The 20,107-nt window shown below is 35.5% G+C and overlaps 1 protein-coding gene across 1 annotated transcript; it reads left to right on the top strand.

The window, feature by feature from the left end:
* The first annotated feature begins 4,825 nt into the window (after positions 1 to 4,825).
* LOC123235625 (butyrophilin-like protein 3) lies at positions 4,826 to 17,431 on the top strand. Its single transcript, XM_044661816.1, is given in 9 exon segments — positions 4,826 to 4,928; positions 6,694 to 7,041; positions 7,261 to 7,539; positions 14,721 to 14,822; positions 15,295 to 15,315; positions 15,405 to 15,431; positions 15,573 to 15,599; positions 16,766 to 17,270; positions 17,272 to 17,431. Coding segments are annotated over 9 exon segments (1,572 nt in total).
* Positions 17,432 to 20,107: the final 2,676 nt, after the last annotated feature.

Here is a 20,107-nt window from a genome sequence, read left to right as displayed (position 1 = left end):
ACCCAGGATAATTCTGTGGGATTTATGGTAAAGAATGCTGCCCACATTCAGAGGAAGAACTGCAGGAGAGGAAACATAAGAAAAACCACAGCTTGAACGCATGGGTCGGGGTGGACATGATTGGGGATGTGGACTCGAAACTACCACACCTATGCAACTACCAACAATTTGGAAATTGGTCTTGATCAAGGACACATGACAAAACTAGTGGAAATGTGCATCGGCCATGGGTGGGGGGAGAGCAGGGGGTGAAGGGGAAAGTAGTAGCATGAATCATGTAACCATGTTAAAAATGAATATTAATAAACTATAAAAAAAAGAATTTGTTGCTCAGTTGACTCTACACTGATGATAAATGATTACTATCAAATAGAAATATGTTTTGTATACATGTATATGCATACATTTCACATTAGTCTTTGTGGCTAATTAATAAAACACACACATAAATAAATACATAGCTTTAAATACATTTATACCCATAAATATATACACATATACATACATATGGAGGAAACAACCATAGAGTGGATAAGTGAATGAAAATTCAAAAACATTTCATCTAGTTAGGCCTAGACCATGTTTTGTATAATATTTGGGCAACCACTAAGATGCCTATGTACTTCCATCTTGCCATCTACCTACCATTAACACCTGTAACCCCCAGTTTTTCACTTCTTGCTCTGGGAACAATAGTCAAGTCAATATTTCCACTGCTGTTGAAAAAAAGGCATGGAAATCTACTGTTACATGGTTACTATCACAGTCCTCATAAACCAAAATTCAGTCCCTTAGGCCACTACTAGTCCATATGTACTTAACCATCCTATCCCCAACCATGTAGAATGTAAACTACTTTAGACTCATTTTTCTATTTGTATTTCTAGCACCTTTTTTTTTTTTTTTTTTACTTTTTAAACCACTTCATTGGATTTGTTGCAATAGTAAAATTCCCAGTTAGGTTAGTGTTTACACATTTTATTTCTCAGTTATTTAATATTTAATGTTTCCTTTAATCCTAAAGTGATATTTGTCTCTAGTATTCTAATGCAGGACAAACCCTGTGTAAAATCATAATATGTAGTTTTGACATTAATGTTGAAATCTGAAATATATGCACACGTCTTTAAAAAAACTTTTTTTTCATGGCATATAAGTAGAAATTCATGAATGCTTATGGGCAACTACATTGCTTAATGGATAGAGTGTCAGGCCTGGAGTCAGAAAGACCCATGTTCCTGAGCTCAGATCTGACTTTAGACACTTATTATCTGCATGGTCTAGACAAGACTTTTAACTCTGTTTACCTTAGTTCTGTAAAATCTGTAAAATGAGCAAGAGAAGGAAATGGTAAACCACAACAATATCTTTGCCAAGAAAATCTCAAATGGGGTCACAAAGAGTGAGACATGAATGAAATGACTAAAGAACAACAACAACAAAAATGTCTCTGGGTTGATTGATAATCAGAAGTATCCAGAGTCAAGAAATAGGAATGGGTACAAAGAGTTCACTCACTTAAAAGTATGTGACTCCTGGCAAAGAATTAGATGAGAGGGGATGCCCATCAATAGTAGAATAACTGGATATTTTGTGTCATATTATTGTGATGGAATACTAAAGAGTAGGGGAGTGGCTTCAGAAAAACTTCGGAAGACCTATGTGAACTGATACAGAGTGATATGAGCAGAACCAAGATAAAATTATACATCATAATAACAATATTATAATGATGATCAACTGTAAAAGACTTAGTGACTGATCACTACAATGATCCAAGACAGTTCCAAGGGACTTATGATGAAAAATGCTATCCTCCTCTAGAGAAATAACTGATTTACTTTGATTACAAATTGAAATATAATTTTTCACTTCATTTTTTGCAAAATGTTTAATATGGAAATATGTTTTGCAAGATTTCACATATATAATCAGTATTGTTTATCTTCTCAATGGATGGGAGAGGGGTTGGGGGAGGAAGAGAATATGAAATTCAAAATTTGAAAAAAAATAATGTTTAAAATAAATAATAAAATTTTACAAAGAATCAGATATATGTAGGACAAATTTGTGAAGTTACATATTGAATATATTGGACATTTTAGAAGAAAAGCAAGGTGTACATAACATGGATACATAGTTTCATGTACCATCCTTCCCCCTACCACACCATGTATAAAAAATATTCATTTTATTTGGCGTTTGTTAAATTCAGAATGAAACAACTTATCTAGCATGGGAAAAAAAGAGTATATACCTCTTGAACATCTTCATCCTCATATTTAAACACCTGAATCATACTAAGAAATTCACTGGGGCCATTTCAAGTCCAAATCCTCTAAGGTAGTGATTCCCAAAGTGGGCGCCACTTCCCCTGGTGGGTGCTGCAGCAATCCGGGGGGTGGGGTGGTGGGTTAATGGCCACAGGTGCATTTATCTTTCCTATTAACTGCTATTAAAATAAAAAAAAATAATTTCCAGGGGGCTAATATATTTTTTCTGGAAAGGGGGCGGTAGGCCAAAAAAGTTTGGGAACCACTGCTCTAAGGTCTTGATCAATGACACATGTAAAACCCAGTGAAATTGCTCGTTGACTACAGTGGGAGTGGGAGGAAGGGAGGGAAAGAACATGAATCATGTAACCATGGAAAAATATTTTAAATTATTTAATTAAATGAAAATTTTCAAATAAAAATAAGATAAAATCTGAGTTTTTCAAAGACAGAGGGGAAAAAAGAAATTATAAACTAGAATTTCCCTGTTGTTTCTGAAAAAAAAGGGGGAAAATAGAAAATGAAAGAATTTACAAATCGCCTCCTGAAAGTTCCCAAAGTGTAACTCCCAGGACTATTATTGTCAATTTCCAGAACTCCCAGGCCAAGGAGAAAATACTACAAGTAGCCAGAAGGAAAAAAAGAGTATTCAACTAACTAAACAATACTATCCCAAGCCTCTCTTCCTTCAGTCATGCTAAGAAATCCATCAGTGTTAGTTCAAACCCTAACTCTTTCCTTACACTTAAATAAAAACTAGTAATAGTCACCTGACTCTGTTTTGGTCTGAGAGTAGCTCTTCAAAGCAGAGAGAAGTCAGTTTGTTTTATGATAGCATAGATGTTTATGACTTCCAATTATTGCCCTGGGTAGAAAATTCAACTAAGATAATGATATGGTAATACTCCAAAGTTCATGTCCTCACCTCTTAGCACACACAGGACTACACTTAAGAGAACCTAAAACTTTACTTCTCACAGGAGAAGCAGCTTTCTTCAGAACGATCATGAAAGAGATCAACCCCTGCTCAATTTAAAGATGTCTTTCTTGTCTTCTCAGCAATGACTGAAGCTCCTCTAGCCATAACCTTCCTCTTTGCCCTATCTCCTTACCTCTGGTAAGTGAATATTAGGAAATATGAACAAACTTATAGGATAAAATTAAATATCCTGGAGGAAGCATGCATGTCTTTGGCGGGGTGAAACTTCTGGTATGGAAACAAATGCTAATCCTTTTTAACATCTGTAATATTTTTATATAGTTGTCATGAAAATTTTGCCCCGAGGCACATGTATATGTATGTTCATGTGTTTGTGTGAAGCTAATCAGTGGAATAAATTGGACAGGAAAAAATGGACACAAATTACCTATTTGATTATGGTCAAATTATTAACTTCAGGGTAACATTTTGGTGCAACTTTATAAAAATATTACAAACAAATGCTAAAATGAATTGTCATTTGTTTCCATTCCTATACACAGGGAGACAAAGAGATACCTAAAGAGGCAGAGAGTCAATATTTGAGCACTTGAGCACAGGCAGTGTAAGCAGAGGAGAGAACAGCCCTCCATGCCACACATACATACTTTCAAGGTAGAAGAGAGAACAACCTTCTTGAAGACGGAGGGAAGGACAAAATGATATGTGAAAAGCTCTATGTCCCAATGCTGATATTACACAAAGTTTATATAATCTCCTCAGAAAAACGGGCAATAGAATCTAGTTTTCCATCCTATTTAAAGGTTGGGAAGTATTTAAATATACATTGATTATTATCTTATCTTATTATATACCTGAAGTGTGGTTTTGCTTTCACTTTTCAAAACCCTTACAATTTTAATTAATTAAATTCATTTTAACAGAAAAAAGCTTTTTCCATTTGCATAGCAGTTAGATCTTTTCTATAAGTATTATAAAAATCAGATAGTATAACTAAAAACATTTCTCCTTTCCTTCTACTATTGGGTTATATGCTTCCCTAAGTTGTTGAGCCTCAGGTTTTGCATTCAGATTGCAGATATGTGTGTCAATTCCTAATACAAGTGTCAACATTTCACTTTACCTTCTCATCTAAATCCTACTTGAAACACCTACATTTGCACTCGATAGCAAATATCAGTCCCATGTGTATATTCTCTCTTACGGGCTCTACTATGGACTTCAGCTATTTCTTTCTCTAATCTATGAATAGAAAGTCAATTCAGAGGGACCTACAGTAGAGATACAAGAGATTTTATTATTTTATGTCCATTGTCTACTATGTTCTCTCTCACTCTTTTCCTTCCCAGGGGAAGTGGCAGCTCACTTATCTTCCTTTATTTTTTTAGTTTTTAACGATGCTTGCTTCTGAGTAGGAACGGCAATGTAGGTGAAAGGTATGTGAAGCATTTTCTCCATCACTTTCTCAAGTCTAGTTAATCACCAAATCGATAAAAGTCATATTTGTAATAACATGAATCAGGGAATTAGGTTCATAGCTCTGACTTGCCTCCAGGGCTTATCATTGTCTATTTGTCCTTCGTTTCAGATTCTGATAAACAGATCCACAAATATGTTGAATGTCCTAGCTCTCCTGTGCCCCATTCAAGTCTTCCATACCTTTGAGCACCATTTCCTCTTCATCTCTATTCTTAGTCTCATAGAACTGGGATCAGGTAAGCCTCCCTAACTGTTTGTTCTATACTCACCCTTCTTTTTGCTTCCATATCTATTCTCATTTCAACTTGGCAATATTGGACAACTATGTGAAAGACAATAGTTCAGCTGGTTAAATGTTCACTGAAGTCCACTTAAAAAATAATTCAATTTGATTCTTGTTTATAGATATTATCTTTTAAACCTAGTCAACTAAATTCAAGTTGCTGCCATTATCATATGGCCAGTTATTATTTACTCTTGGAGAAATAAGCCAAAATATCACTATTCTTGTATTATTTGAGAAGAACTAAGTGTATCTTTCTCACCAAGTATGTCTCCCAAGCCTGGCATAGTGTTTGAAATTCCTTTCATTTTGGTCACTTGCTGAATTCAGTGAAAGATTCCATTAAAACATACTCTTTCTTTTCTTCCTTCCTTCCTTACAAATATTTGTTCGTTGCCTGTACAATAAACTATGATCAGCACTGAAGAAAGACAACAACCGCAACAATTTAGAGCCTGTTCCTTATCATTATTGATGAATGTAAGACAAATTAGGACATGCACATACTGTAAGAAACTTTGATTTAATTGTTTGGGATTCACCTTTGTCTTTAAAAGGGCAATCTACTGCAGAACCAGTTTTACTTTTTTGGTGTGAGGTGTAAATTCCTTCGGGTAAAACTCCTTTAGGTCCTGAGACACTTAGAACAAACTAATGATGAACCCATCCAAACTTACTTCAACTGAATCTTGGACAGCTCACAACTCTATAGTTTGTAAACTCTTCTTTTTCTTTTTGTGAAATCTACATGTGCCCATTTGCCATTCACTGGGTTGTTTCAGATTTCACCAACCATGTTTTCACAATCACATATCATCCAATTCTTTCAAAACTCTGGGAGATACTTAATATGGATTTGATGGCTTTAATATTATTGTGAGTAGGTGAACTTTTGAACCTAGATGAAGTAAGAACATTTAACTTAAGCAACTTAAGTTCAACTTGCTACTTACCTTATTGCTGTATTTCTATCGTTATTGTATTGTATCCTTCCTGGTCCAAAGATCAGGAAGAATAAGAAAAACGATATGAGTGATTTTGTCTTCTCCACCTCATCCCAATTTGTCTGAGCAGCAAACCTTTTAATCCTTTATTATGAAGTGTAGAAGAAAGATCAAGATGGTGAACAGAATCCTTCAGGAAACAAAAAATTTCTATACTTTGGTGGACCTTTCATATTGATGTGGGCACTCTCTCCATTGGTCTGGATGACAACATTTTTTGTGATTTCTTATCAACATATTTTAATTAGAATTAATCTGAAAAGTATAAAGGGCAAAAATAAGACTAATGGCACAAGTTATAGGGAATGTGATTTTAATACAATATAATGAATATCTTTAATTAGAACTATTCTAGAATGGAATAAATTGATTTTTATGTTGTAAAGTTCTCAATAATTAGTAATGAATAAACAAGATCTGAGTGATAACATCGAAGGAATACTACACAGAGAATTTTGTTATTTGATGGAAGGATGTATTAAATGATGCCTGAAGCCCCTTCTAGCACTCATATTTTGCTTAGAGGCATACAATTGTAACCTCAGAAAACCTTGTTTGGTGTCAATGGAAAAAGGAAAATTTTCTGTCCTGGATAAAGTAGCTGAAGATAAAGAAGAAGTGATATAACACCTTCATTCTGTATTTAATGCAAGCCCTGTTCATTACATTGCCAAATGTTCTTAATTAATAGAACTTTTCTGGTTATTACTACAGGTCAGTTTCAGGTGATTGGCCCAAATAAGTCTATTCAGGCTTTGATAGGAGAAGATGTCCTGTTCTCCTGTCATATCTCTCCCAAGATGAATGTGAAGGACATGGAGGTGAGGTTCTTCAGAAACCAATTCTCTTCTGTGTTACTTCTCTACAAAGATGGAAAAGAAATAGATGAAAGGCAAATGCAGGAATATCAAGGAAGAACCCAATTTATGCAAGATGCCATTGCTGAAGGGGCAGTCTCCTTAAAACTAAAGAGCATAACCTCTTCAGACATGGCAACATATGGATGTTGGTTCAGTTCCAAAACTTTCTTTCAAGAGTACACTTGGGAGCTACAGGTAGCAGGTCAGTTATTATTTCCAATCGTTTGATATCCTCACCATCTATATCTAAGCTAATTTAGTTAAAGTGTTCTGCTAAAGAAGCCATGTTGCCATGTTTTCATACTTTTTAATAAAGAGAGACAGAAACAAATTCTATAAAATAGTCCATGACTAGATGAGCTATTTTCAAATATTGTTGAAATATGCTTTGTGGCTTAACTTCATTTACTATTCTCTGCAGCTCTTGGGTCAACCCCTCTTATCTCACTTGAGGGATACAGAGATGGAGGGATATTGCTGGTTTGTCAATCATCTGGGTGGTTGCCTCAGCCCAAAATACAATGGAGATATGATCCAGAACAATATTTGTCACTAAACTACACAGTGAATCAAGATGATCATGGCCTCTTTTCCATAGAAACCAGACTTACTATAAAAGAACATTCCAATAAGAACATTTCATGTTTAGTACTGAACCTTGCCCTTGGACAAAAGAAGGAATCCAGACTACAGGTAGCAGGTGAGTAGAAGAGAGAGGAAGGAAATAGAAGGGATATATGCTTGAATGAATTTGTAAAATATTTAACTTACTCTTAGATTTATGGATTTATGTCCCTTTTGAAAAAATAAAGGCTGAGGAGGAATATGATAAAAATGTATACAGTCACAAATAGTTTGCAGAAGGTGAGTATAAGCATTTTTAATTGTCAGATATATTGCTTTACCTAGGCAGGGTCCCCTTTGAAACCTGAAGCAATTCATTTTATGATCATGAAAGAAATCAATACTTCAATTAGCATATAATTAGTTTCTGAAATGGGGAATTGGGGACCTTCAGGAGGAATATTTGTGACAAAGGAGAGAGAAAATGAATTTAATTTCACCTGTATTTTCAACGTAGCCCAAAGAAACTGAGAATCCTTGACCCAACTCTCACTCCTCCAGATGAATTTTGTCTTAGGTTGAAGCTTTACTTCCCCCTAAAAGTTCTAATCTCAGGAGGTTATATTATATACCAGTGATGGAGAACCTTTTAGAGGTGCAGGTAATGTGAGAAATGCCCTCAGGCACCTGTGCAGAGCAAGAGGGGAGCAGCCAAGGCCCTACACCTTCCCCCCACCCCTGGATTTCTAGTAACAAATTTTGGCAAACTCTGTGTGAGACAATGACACATGTACCCCCTTTTGACACTTGTGTCATAGGTTTGCCACCACAGGTCTATACTGTCATTAGAGAGTCTGTCAATATGCTTTCCTCCAAGATCATCAGTTGAATCTCAATTTAGTCAGCTTTTCTAAAGAGCTTTTAGAAAGAGGCATTTATTAGAGTGGTACAACAAGGACAAGCAATAGAGAACATCCTTCCAAAAAGTCTGTGGCACTGCCACTACATGATGTTATCTCAGAAGAATGATAGTAGGATGATGATGAATCTTCCAGACCCTTCAGATCCCCATGGACCTATTCTAACCAAAGTAGGGAGGAGAAAAGACTTGACCAAATCTGAAGCTATGGCAGAGCCTTGTCTACTCTAGGAGATTTCTATTCAGAGACATTGCCGGAAAGCTACAGTGGTTCTATTTCTGAAATTCATTAATTATGCCTCACTGAATACTTTTATGCAGGATCCAAAAGAGTGACCAAATCCCTCAGCAATTAGGGCAGACTTCCTGAATAGCTTCATTTCACTTGTCAAATGACTTTCAAAACCATTTCATACTTTGTCTAAAACCTATGATTGATTAACTTATGGAAATTCTGATAATTTGCTTTAAGTAAGGTGGGATAATAATTAACTAAGATCTATCAAACCCATATTTTAATTAATTTATGAAAAGTTTTCAAAGGATTTAAAAGAAATAAAAATAGAGTAACACAGATTAAAATTCTTCAGGTGAAGATAGTGCAAGAGAAATGAGAAACTCATAGCAATGTACAGGGATCCTTTCCATATCACTGGGGTTAGGGGAGTAGCACCTTCATGATCTGGAAAATCCATGTGAAAATTTTTGGTCCTCCCTTTACACTAGAGAAGTTAATTTTTTCCCCTTTTTCTCTTATGGGGTGTTTGCAATAAAGAAAATTGATTACTTTTAATTTATTAAAAGATAAAGTATTTTGATATTGTACAATATCATATACATATTTTATTCATTTCTGAATTTCTAAACTTTTTCTGTGTCATCACCTGGCTTTTGTATGTTGTCTGTATCTTCCACAAAATTTTCCTAAATTCCCATTTAATTTTCTTATGCCAATTTGAAATATATCAAGACCATAGTGGAGAAAGTTGTGATGTGGAAGGGATACCTATATTATTCCCAGTTGCTTGTTGTCACAAAAAGGTGACAACAATTAATTAATATTTTGCTTATATTTCTTACTTTTACTTCTTGGGCTATATACCTAATAGAATCTCTGGATCAAGTATATAGTTTATTCATTTTATTAAGTATAATTATAAATTGCTTTCCCAATTAATTATCTCAATGAAGAGAAATGGGATCTCTTGACAAAAACTATATCTATCACTATTTATTTATTTGTTTGTTTGTATGTTTATTTATCATTGTAACGAATACTGCTTTTGCTGATAGTAGCTTCAGTTTCCTGGAATACAGATTTGTTTTTCAGAAGTTTTCACACCCTAGTAGAATACACACCCAAATAGCAGCATTGTGAGGCAATTTAGCCTATAAAAGTAAAGCATTTTACAAGAGAAAAGGTAGAAAAGTTTATTGAAGGAAGAAAATGAAAGTTTTTGGAAAGAATTATTACATTATTCTTTGTAAGAAAACATCCCTTAAAGGTTCGACAAAGGGAGTAGTAACCAAATGCATTTATGATCATGAAATAAACCATTTTAGACAAAACTGAAGGATCTTTTATACAAAAACATCAAGTCTTTACTGTGTTCTTGCATAGTTTGTTATGTTATTTCTCCTTCAATAAGGGTTGGGAACTTTCTATTATAAGTTCACCAAGTAGTTAGAAGATTAGTTTATTAAGATGTCACATAATAATTGTGGTACCTATTTCTTCCCCATAATTCCCCTCTTTGATACATTTTCAGAAGTATTATTAAATATGAACTGTTCAATGTCTATATTCCTGAAGTTTTTAAGTTCCTTTGCTTCCTCTTGCTTTTTGGCAGTTTCCTTAACAATTAGTATTTAAGAGTCAGTGATAGTTGTTACCTTAATACATTACATTGTTATTACATTATTACTTTGCATTACCCTCGTATTATATTACATCTTATTAATATTATATTTAAGGCAGTTAATTACACCATGAAAAAGGAACTTAGTGCAAAGAGCCTTATGGAAGTGTTGAAACAAAAATATATACATATCAAGTCATACAAAATACAAATCATTCTCTTAAAGACAAAGAGGAAGACATAAATTAACCATACTGAAATAAACTAAAGGGGGAACAAAAAAGCAGTTTAAACCTCTTAGCAAGAATGCAAAGTCATAATAAGAAAAAAGTCTTTATCCTTCTGAAACTTTTAAAGCTATTGTTTTGATCAGTAGTAAGTGTTGGCAAAAAATATCCATACTTAGGCATGGGGACCTATATCTCAAGGGTAGAATTTTTCTGTGGGACATTAATCTCAATAATTTTACAAGGAACTAGGAGAAAGAGGACCAGGATTTATTACAGTATGCTCTTAAATTTGAGCCTTAGGGACTTTTCTGAAAGGGTCACAGCATTGTAAGAGACAAGAGACAATAAACATAATTGAATTATCAGGCATATTAATTTCCATTTAGTCAGAAGGTATTTCGCTCCGTTGTCTTGAGCTTAACTGCCTACCTTGTGATTTTGTCCACTTCTGGGAAATTTATTTCCTTGTAAATCTAAATTAAAGGCACTCCTCCTACACCATGAACAAGTCGTCAGCCTGATCTGCTTTGTTTACTGTGGGATATGACTTTCCACCTTATTTCTAAAATAGATTTATAGATGTATATTTTTCTAGATTTACTTGCTAGGTTCCAAGTCATGCACTACCCCAGCAGTGGTTCCCTAGGTAGCATTACTCAAAAGTTCTATTGAGAAGACTTAGTATAATTTAGTAAGGCCTGACAAAGCCTAATAATATTGGCCTTTTAGTAATGATTTCATGAGGTGAAAGTTTCATGCTAATCTTATATACAGCAAAGCTAGAAGAATATCAGCCCAAGGCTCTTGGAACTAATCTGAAAGTTCTGAGAGTTCCAGTTCTTCCAGATCATTTGTTCTTTCTACTTTGCCTGAGCCCTCTTGAAGACAGGGACAGTGTAGTTTATGGGTGAGAAAATCTTTAAAAAACAAACAAACAAAACAAACAACAATTAAAAAAAGATAATACAGAAGATGAGTCCTTCAGTCACTTAATGTTTTTAGAGATACCAAAAAACCAACCAAACAAAAACAAGCAAACTAACAAACTGTGATCTAAAAGATTCTACTCAAATAATAAGGCAATTCTAAAGGTAAAAACCTCAATCTAAAATGAGAATTTATAGATGGTTACTAAAATATATTCAAAGCCCATGTTTTTTTCATTTATGGATATTCAAATGGACCTTTTGAGGAGGTGTAGGATCTTGCTCTACTTTTTTCAGTCTTGTTAACAGTTATGTCAAGGGTCAAATTAAAAAATAGCTTTTAGTACTATCATCTCTACCTGATCATTTGTTACTGTTCTTACTGGTGCAACTATATACTTTCTAAGGCCACTGATACAAATTCAGTTTTGAAGAATCTTTTAAATATATATTTTTTGCTGTTGTTGCTCAGTCATTTTCAGTCATGCCCAACTCTTCATGATCCCACTTGGGGTTTTCTTGGCAAAGGTAAAGAGAGGTTTGCCATTTTCTTCTTCATATCATTTTTACAAATGAGAAAACTGTGGCAAATATGGTTAAGTGATTTGCACTGGGTCACACAGCTACTAAGTGTCTGGGCTTGGATTTCACTTGAGGCAAAGCACTGAGTCCATTGTGCCCCCTAACAGCACTTTAACAGGAAAACTTTTGGAAGCCAACTAAGTACATTTTAGTCCTCAAAGGGAAATGGACTGATGGCTTTACCTTTCACAGAGTAAAGTTTACTACTCAATTAAGAACTAGAACTATTTACATCTTTATCATTTCCACCCTTTCCGGATGTATGTTAGCCTCATATCATTGGAGGAAGTTAAAAACAGTTTTATGACTATTGACTCTTACACTTAACTTTGAGTATAACCTTGGTGGGCTTCTTTTTTTAACCATAAAATGAAGGGATTTAATTAGAGGAACAATAATTTACTTTCCAGTTTTAGATTTGCAATCTTACAAACATCTAATTCAACAATTAATTTTATTAATAAAAAACTAAGGCCTAATTAATAGCCAGTAAGCAACAGAAATGGCATTCCATGGTGAAATAGAAAGGATATTGGTCTTGGAGTCAAGAAGACTTAGGTTCAAACCCCACCACAGACACTGAGAAAGGCCCCTATCTTTTCAGTGCTTCAGGTCCCTGATTGATAGAAAAAAATGAAGTTAGTCTTTTTTCATTTTTTTAATTTATATAGCATTTATTTTAAAAAATTTCTTTTGAGTCCCAAATTCTCTACCTCCAGGGCCTCCCCTACCTAGTAGGAAGAGAAACAGTATGATCCCCATTATACATATAAAGTCATACAAAATGTATTTTGATACTTGCCAAATTGTAAAAATGAAAAGCAAGAGAAATAAGTGAAGAAAATATGCTTTAGTCTGCATTCAGAATTCATCACTTTGCTTTATCTCTGGAGATGGATTGGATTTTCTAACATGAGTCCCTTGGAATTATTGTGAATCATTGTATTGATCAGAGTAGCTAAATCTTTCACAGTTAAAACAATGCTATTTCTGTGTACAATGTTCTACAGGTTTTGTTCAATTTGAATTACCTGCTGTAAGCTAGCCAGCAGCACCAGGGGTCTGGAAAGGTGTATGGTTTAGGTGAGAAAGAATGAAGCAGAAACTGGGAACTGTCAGTCTAACACATTAGCTCATGACGGCTCCAATAGTCTCTGAGCTTGTGGTTTATTTTATATATTTTTTCAAGAACAGTTTTTTCTACAAAGTACATTAGAAATCAAAAGCTGAATAGAAACACCCAAGGTTAAAAGAATGATGTAACATACAAATTTTTTCTCATGTAGATTATGCCTGGATGAGACTGTGCTCAAGGTTTAAGAATGAGTCTTACTTTATCTAATTTTTATTTTAGTAAAAGTTTCCATACTTCAAGAGATATGTTAAAGAATGAGACTTTAAGATTGTGGGGTATATTTTGTCACGGGAAAGTACCTAAGTGAGAGTGGAATTTGCTTGGACCTGCCATGCAGTGTCCTTTGGACATCTGGAGTGGAGAGAAAAGATACAAACAGCTTTTGCTAATTTCTGCTATTCTCAGCTGAGGGAAAGGGCTGTTAACTCATTAAATGCTGGTTTACTATCGGGTACTTAAGGATTTTCTATAAAACTTGAGGCTATCCTAAAAATCTAGATTATAATGCTTTCAATAACGAAAGGTGTTGATCAAAAAGGAGTCACAAAGAGGGGTCAGATTTTTTGGATAAGCCATCCACCCTATGGCCCAATTTTCAGGTCATAAAAATCAGCACAGGGCTTTGCCAAAAACTGTGTTGACCTTGATGGGATCCAGATAAAAGACCTTATTAAAAGATCCTATTTTTCTCCCGGCAATTACCACTTCATATAAGTATTCTCAGGTATTTCTAAAACCAACTCCTCTTCACTTTTTATAACACAATAGATTTCATCACAATCATACAATTTGTTCAGTCAATCGTCAAATGAAGGGCATCTCCTCAATTTCCAATTCTTTGCCAACACAAAAAGAGTTGCTGAAATATTTTTCTACATAAATATTCTTTTCCCTTTTCTTTATTCTCTTTTGGATTCAGACTTAATAATGATAGTGCTGCTTCAAAGGATAAGCATAGTTTTATACCTCTTTAGGCATAGTTGCAATTTGTTCTCCAGAATGGATGCATCAATTCATAACTCAACCACTAGTGTCTAAATTTTTCCACATCCTCTCCAGCATTTGTAATTTTCCTTTTCTACAATTTTAACCAATCTGATAGGTGTGACTTGATGCCTCAAAATTGTTTTAACTTACATTTCTCTAATTATTAATGATTTATAGCAGTGATGGGCAAACTATGGCCCACAGGCCAGATGCAGCCCCCTGAAATGTTCTATCCAGCCCCACGACATTATTCCTAATCTGGCAAATTCAATGAGTAGGATACAATACAATGAAACTTCAAAAGAGTTGCCTTAGAAACAGACTGACAGATGAGCATTTCCTTTCCTTTGGCACTCTCTTTAAAATGTTTGCTCATCACTGACTTAGAGTCCTTTTCACTTCAATTTTTTCTTCTGAAAACTGCCCATTTATATCCTTTGAAGGAGTCAGTCTTGATAGCTTCTAAGATTCCAATTGTAAATTTGTGATTCTCTGACTCCAAATCTATGGCTCTTTCCACTATATTATGCTATTTCTGTATCCATTACTTGTAATAATTATGCACTTTGGAATTTTTTTGTTATCATTATTTTATTATCATCATTATCAATAATTTTCCCACAACAAAATACTGAGACTGGCACTGATTTTTTTTTGATTCTTTGTGGTTCTATTACAGATCACTTTTACCAGACCTCCCCTTGGATCCACGGTTTCTTTATAATGATGTTTCTCTTCTTTGCTGCCCTTATTTTTCTAATTTTTGTCAACTATAATCAAGGTAATGGGAATAAAGAGGAGACAGTATTGCAAAACTCTTTGTGACATTTCACTTCTGCATTTACTTCTTTTCTTCATTTTGTTTTTCCCTTTCAGTCCTGACCATCCTGAGGAAATGGCTTCTGGGACAGACCCATTTTTAGAAATAGTTTTACCTTTTGCCCCTGGATTTGGTTTCCTTAAAATGTTTCCCTTTCTGGCTTTTTTTTAATAAAACCCTTACCTTCTGTCTTATGTACTATGTATTAGTTCTAGGGCAGAAGAGTGGTAAGGACTAGGCAGTGGGAGTCAAGTGACTTGCTCAGGGTCACACAGTTAGGAAGTGTCTAAGATCAGATTTGAACCCAGGACCTCCCATCTCTGGGCCTGACTCTCAATCCACTTAGCCACCCAGCTGCTCCCCCTCTTTATTTAAATATTGATTTACCCAAGTTACATTTTACATATAATTTTGTGTTTCTCTTCATTTTTAGAGAAAATTAAGAAAACATTGGGTAAGTTTTATTTTTATTATTTTGTACCAGACTTTTTCTGAGAGGATCTATTTCTCAGTGTCATCTCATTTCTGATTTTTTATTTTTAGACTTGAAGGAAAAACTGAAAAAGGCAGGTAAGAGAACAACTTTTCTCTCATTTCAAATCTTCCTCCTCCATTCATGTTTATCTCCATTTTAGTTTTCAACTCACCTTTCCTTACTTGCCTCCTCTTTGTCCCTAGTCCCAGAAATAACATTTAGCTCTCTATTTTCAGAATGGATCACAGCCACTGCATATTCAGGTAACTGAAACCTAGTTTTTTTCATTGTCTTGGTTCTTTTCTCCTGTCTCCCCATATACATCTTCTATTACTTCTGCCTTTTTCCCTGGCTTTGAAGAAACAGCTTGGGGAGGAGAGCTGGTATTGGAGGTCTGAGACTTCATTGTTGGGAAAGAGTCAATAGAGTAACTATGATGTAGGGTCAGTACTCAGTCATTGTACTCAGAAGAATACAATGGAGGAAAGTTGGGCTGGGTTGAAAGATAGAATTCTTTATTAGTGTCATGATTATCTGCAATTATAGAGTAATCCAGAAGCATATTTGTATATTTTCTAATTAATTAATAACCCTGCAACCTCTTTCTCATCAATCTCTGAGGCTTCACACCATTATTACAAATTATTTAATAAAATGGAGAAATATATTTCTCTATAAGCAGCTGTTCTTCTCTTCATATGTAAGATTAAAGTCATATTATAGTTATTGAATATACAATCTCTTAACAATAGAATCAATAACAAAATAGACACATAGAAAATTATTTATAATATATTAGTTGTGATAAAGAGCAAGTCATATTCATCATATGCCCTCACTCTAGTGGTAGATGACTTCTCTTCATTTGTGAGAATGTAGTCCAGCCTAATTTATTCAATATACCAAGTACAGTGACACATGAGGACACATTAAATTCTCCTTAAGAATTTTCTTTGCCTTCTTCCTAAGATAAAGGTTAAAAAGTTTCCATCAAGAAAGAAGGTCTTGGGGTCATCTAAGTGGCTCAGTGACTGAAAGTTAGGCCCAAAGGTGAAAAGTCCTGGGTTCGAATTTGGACTCAGATACTGCCTAGCTATGTGACCTTATGTGACTATATGACAAGGGATAAGGTAAGAGAAAAAAGCTGGTGGGAAGAAATCGTCCCCTGAAACTCTCTGGCACCAACATTACTTGGTCTCATTGAGAAAAGCTCCCCCTTCTCATCTCTATTACTTCCCTATCTCCTGGCTTCTCTTCCCCTTGTCTTTTCTATCCTTTGCTTCTCTTGCTTACTCTTTTCTTATTACTTCCTCTGTCTGTCTGTCTCCAAATCTCTCTGTTTCTATACGTCTCTCATTTCTCCTCTTTTCCTTCTTCTCCCTTGTCTTTTACCCTCGTTTCTTCCCTCCCTATTTTCTATCTCCCCCAGTGGAAGTTACTCTGGATCCAGATACTGCTCATCACAAACTCCGTGTATCTGAAGATAGGAGATCTGTGACATATAAAGATGCGATGACATGTGAAGACAAAGGACTTGAAAATAAGAGATTTCAGTTTCCATGTGTAGCGGCCTCACAGAGTTTCTCCTCTGGAAAACATTACTGGGAGGTGGAGGTTGGGAAGTTGACGAATTGGTACCTGGGGGTATGTTGGAATGATGTGACCAGGGAGAAAGAGAAAGTCCTATTCTCTCCTGACAAAGGCTACTGGATTTTGGGGCTATGGAATGAATATGAGTATTTTACATACACCCCCTATAGAAAAGCCCTCAGTCTCTCAGTACAGGCCCATAGAGTAGGAGTTTTCTTAAACTATGAGGACAGAGAAATCTCTTTCTTCAATGTGAATGATAGATCACACATCTACACATTCTCTAACTGTGATTTTAAGAAGAAAGCCCTCTACCCATGCTTCTGTCCTCATGAAAGTGATAGTCCATCCAATCCCCATGTCTATTTCTACAATGTTACCTGTACCTTCAGAAAATTATAATTTTCAGAGTACCATATTGTCCTCTAGTAATGATGACAACACATACCCACAGATAACTCAATGCCTTCTTTCTAGCACCTCTTGCCGCCCCAAGAGACTTTAATCCAGATTTCTTGAGTGTTTTCAAGGTTCTTTTCCCAGAGCTCCTTTGTTGGCTACAAAGATCCAAGCACTTTTAGAAACCTGGTATAAATGAATTAGATTTTGAATCAGAGTTCCTTGGTCTTGGTAAATGACAAGGGTCTAGGACAGGGGGCTGCACGTATGGCTCTCAAGCCATATCTGGCTCCACCTCCCTACTGGCCAGTCCGGGGATGTGCCCCAGGGGGGCCTTTAGCCCCTGCCCCATAATCCAGTGCCTTCCTCCTCTATTCTCCTCCTTCCACAGGTGTTTATGGCTCTCACGGCCTAATAGGTAGCCAACTGTTGGGTTAGGAGATCAAGGAAACTCACTTTAAAAAAATATATATTACAAGGGGAAGCTGGGTAGTTCAGTGGATTGAGAGCCAGGCCTAGAGACAGGAGGTCCTCTGTTCAAATCTGGCCTCAGACACTTCCCAGCTGTGTGACCCTGGGCAAGTCACTTGACCCCCATTTGCCTACCTTTAATCACTCTTCTGCCTTGGAGCCAATATACAGTATTGACTCCAAGATGGAAGGTAAGAGTTTAAAAATATATATTATAATCCCCAGTTAAATATTTGCTGTCCTCCACATTTCTGCTATGATACATTTGGTAGTTCTGCACCTGAGGACATTTTTCACTTTACCTGCTCCTCCACCCAGCAGCCCAATGGGAGCACTTCCTCCTTCCCCTGTCTGGGGTAAGATTGGGAGTTCACATGCAGTGTGAGGATGCAGTTTGAACACTTGGCCTCTAAAAGGTTAGCAATCACTGAGGGAGTATGTGATTTTACCTCATGCCTAAATATAGAAAGACTGGTCATTGATCTAAGGAAGAACCTACATTTGGTAGCTTTAAAAAAGAAACAACTCTGCTTTTTGAAATTCTCCTCCTTTCAAAGCATTTGGTATTTAACTTTCTTTTTTTCTTTATTTCTATGTTTTTTTCTTTCTTTTTTTTCCTCTCATTTCTATATCTCCATCTATCTGTGTCTCTCTTTGTCTCTGTCTTTTTCTTTTTGTCTCTCTCAATTTCTGTCTCTATCTGTCTCTGTCTCTGCTTTTCTGGGGCTTCCCATAATAGATGGCATGCTCGTCCAGGAGTAATGGAGACTTCAAATCTAGGTGCTCCCCAAATGACCCTGAGTTAGGTTCTCAAGCCTCTGGTTACCTTTTCTGCTATAAGAATTATATTAGAAAATAAGTATTATTTTATTACTTTAGAGATAAGAAGTAGAGAAGCTGGCTTGAGGAAGAATTGGAGTTTCAAATAGAGCTGAGAGAGAGTGTTAATTTCAACTGTTGGCAGCTGGAACTGTTTTTTTCTATGACAGTTACATGCTCTGGGTAGGGTATTCTGGCAGTTGACAGAGCCACATGTAGCTCCTTTTCTTGCAGGACTAGAGAAGGTAACATCTTTGTCTCTATCTCTGTCTGAGTGAAAGACTTGAAGGAGTTGAGTGTTTTCTTTTCCAACTTGGGAAACACTATTCATTTAATCTGTTATGGTATATAGATTGGCTAAACTCTGAAAAGATCAAAGAAAACCTGGTCTTTGGTTTGGACTCTGAGTCAGTTATGGCTCAGCGTCCTAACTGGATTCTTGTTGAGACTCAACAAGACCAGCTAGCCTTGGTTATCTTTATAACTTAAAGGCAAAGTTAAGAATTAGAATGGTTAGGTTTATTTAGAATAGTATAAATTTTGTTAGATCAGGGAGGATTAGCATAGCCTGTGAACCACAGGAGAAGTGGTTCCTTGTGGAACCTGGGAGTTTATTTGGGTGGAGTTAGAATCCCTTAGAATTCGAAATCTTTTTACTCATATATTTTAAATAAATAGTTTATTTTTCTTAAACAAGAGACTCTTTAGCGTTCCTTGTGCCTGGCCCTGAAGGGAAGTTCACCTTTGAGCTTCACTTCACTTTAGCACTGTATATGAATCAATTTTGAACCTTTATTTTCCTCCTATCTGGTTTGCCTATTTTATTTTTACAGTGATTCTTATCTAAGTAGTGATCCTAAGAGATGGACTTTTCAGAAATGTCTACTTTTGGGGCCTGGGAATTTCTGGGTTCTTCAGTTGATGCCTACTCCACTTTAAGAGGATATTTAGGCAGCTGCTGTAATGTTTAGTGGAGAAGATGACCATTAACAACAACAACATAGGAGAAGAGACCTGATCCATCTGAACAGAAGACATCTTTCAAGAGGAATCTATTCAGATGTCAAAGAGTCAAAGAGAAGGAAAAAATGCTTACTCAGCAGTTTTGTAAAATATTTATGTTTTAGCAAAAAACATTCCAGAAGAGTGTAACAGAAGTCACAAGCCTTTGCCTCATGTTTAAATCTTTATTAACATGTGTTCATGAAGACCTTTTTAATATGTCATTCATGCTTTATGTATCTTTTTTGTGTAAAAGAAATAAATTATTGTCCTTTGCCTGATCTACATAGTATATTACCTTTCTAATCTCTTTGTTGGATCAACCCTAGACATGAACTAAATACAAATGTAACAAGTGTCTCTGAAACAAAGAAAAATGCATATTGGGAATCAAATTTCTGGGAGTCGCAAAGATTGCCTTGAATTGCAATTGAAAAATTATTACTTGGGACATTTAGGTAGTATAGTGGAAAGAGTGCCAGACTTGGAT

Source organism: Gracilinanus agilis, chromosome 2 (assembly GCF_016433145.1).
Source record: "Gracilinanus agilis isolate LMUSP501 chromosome 2, AgileGrace, whole genome shotgun sequence".
Taxonomy (NCBI): domain Eukaryota; kingdom Metazoa; phylum Chordata; class Mammalia; order Didelphimorphia; family Didelphidae; genus Gracilinanus; species Gracilinanus agilis.
The sequence above is the reverse complement of the archived record's forward strand: the minus strand, read 5'-3'. Positions and strand labels throughout refer to the sequence as shown.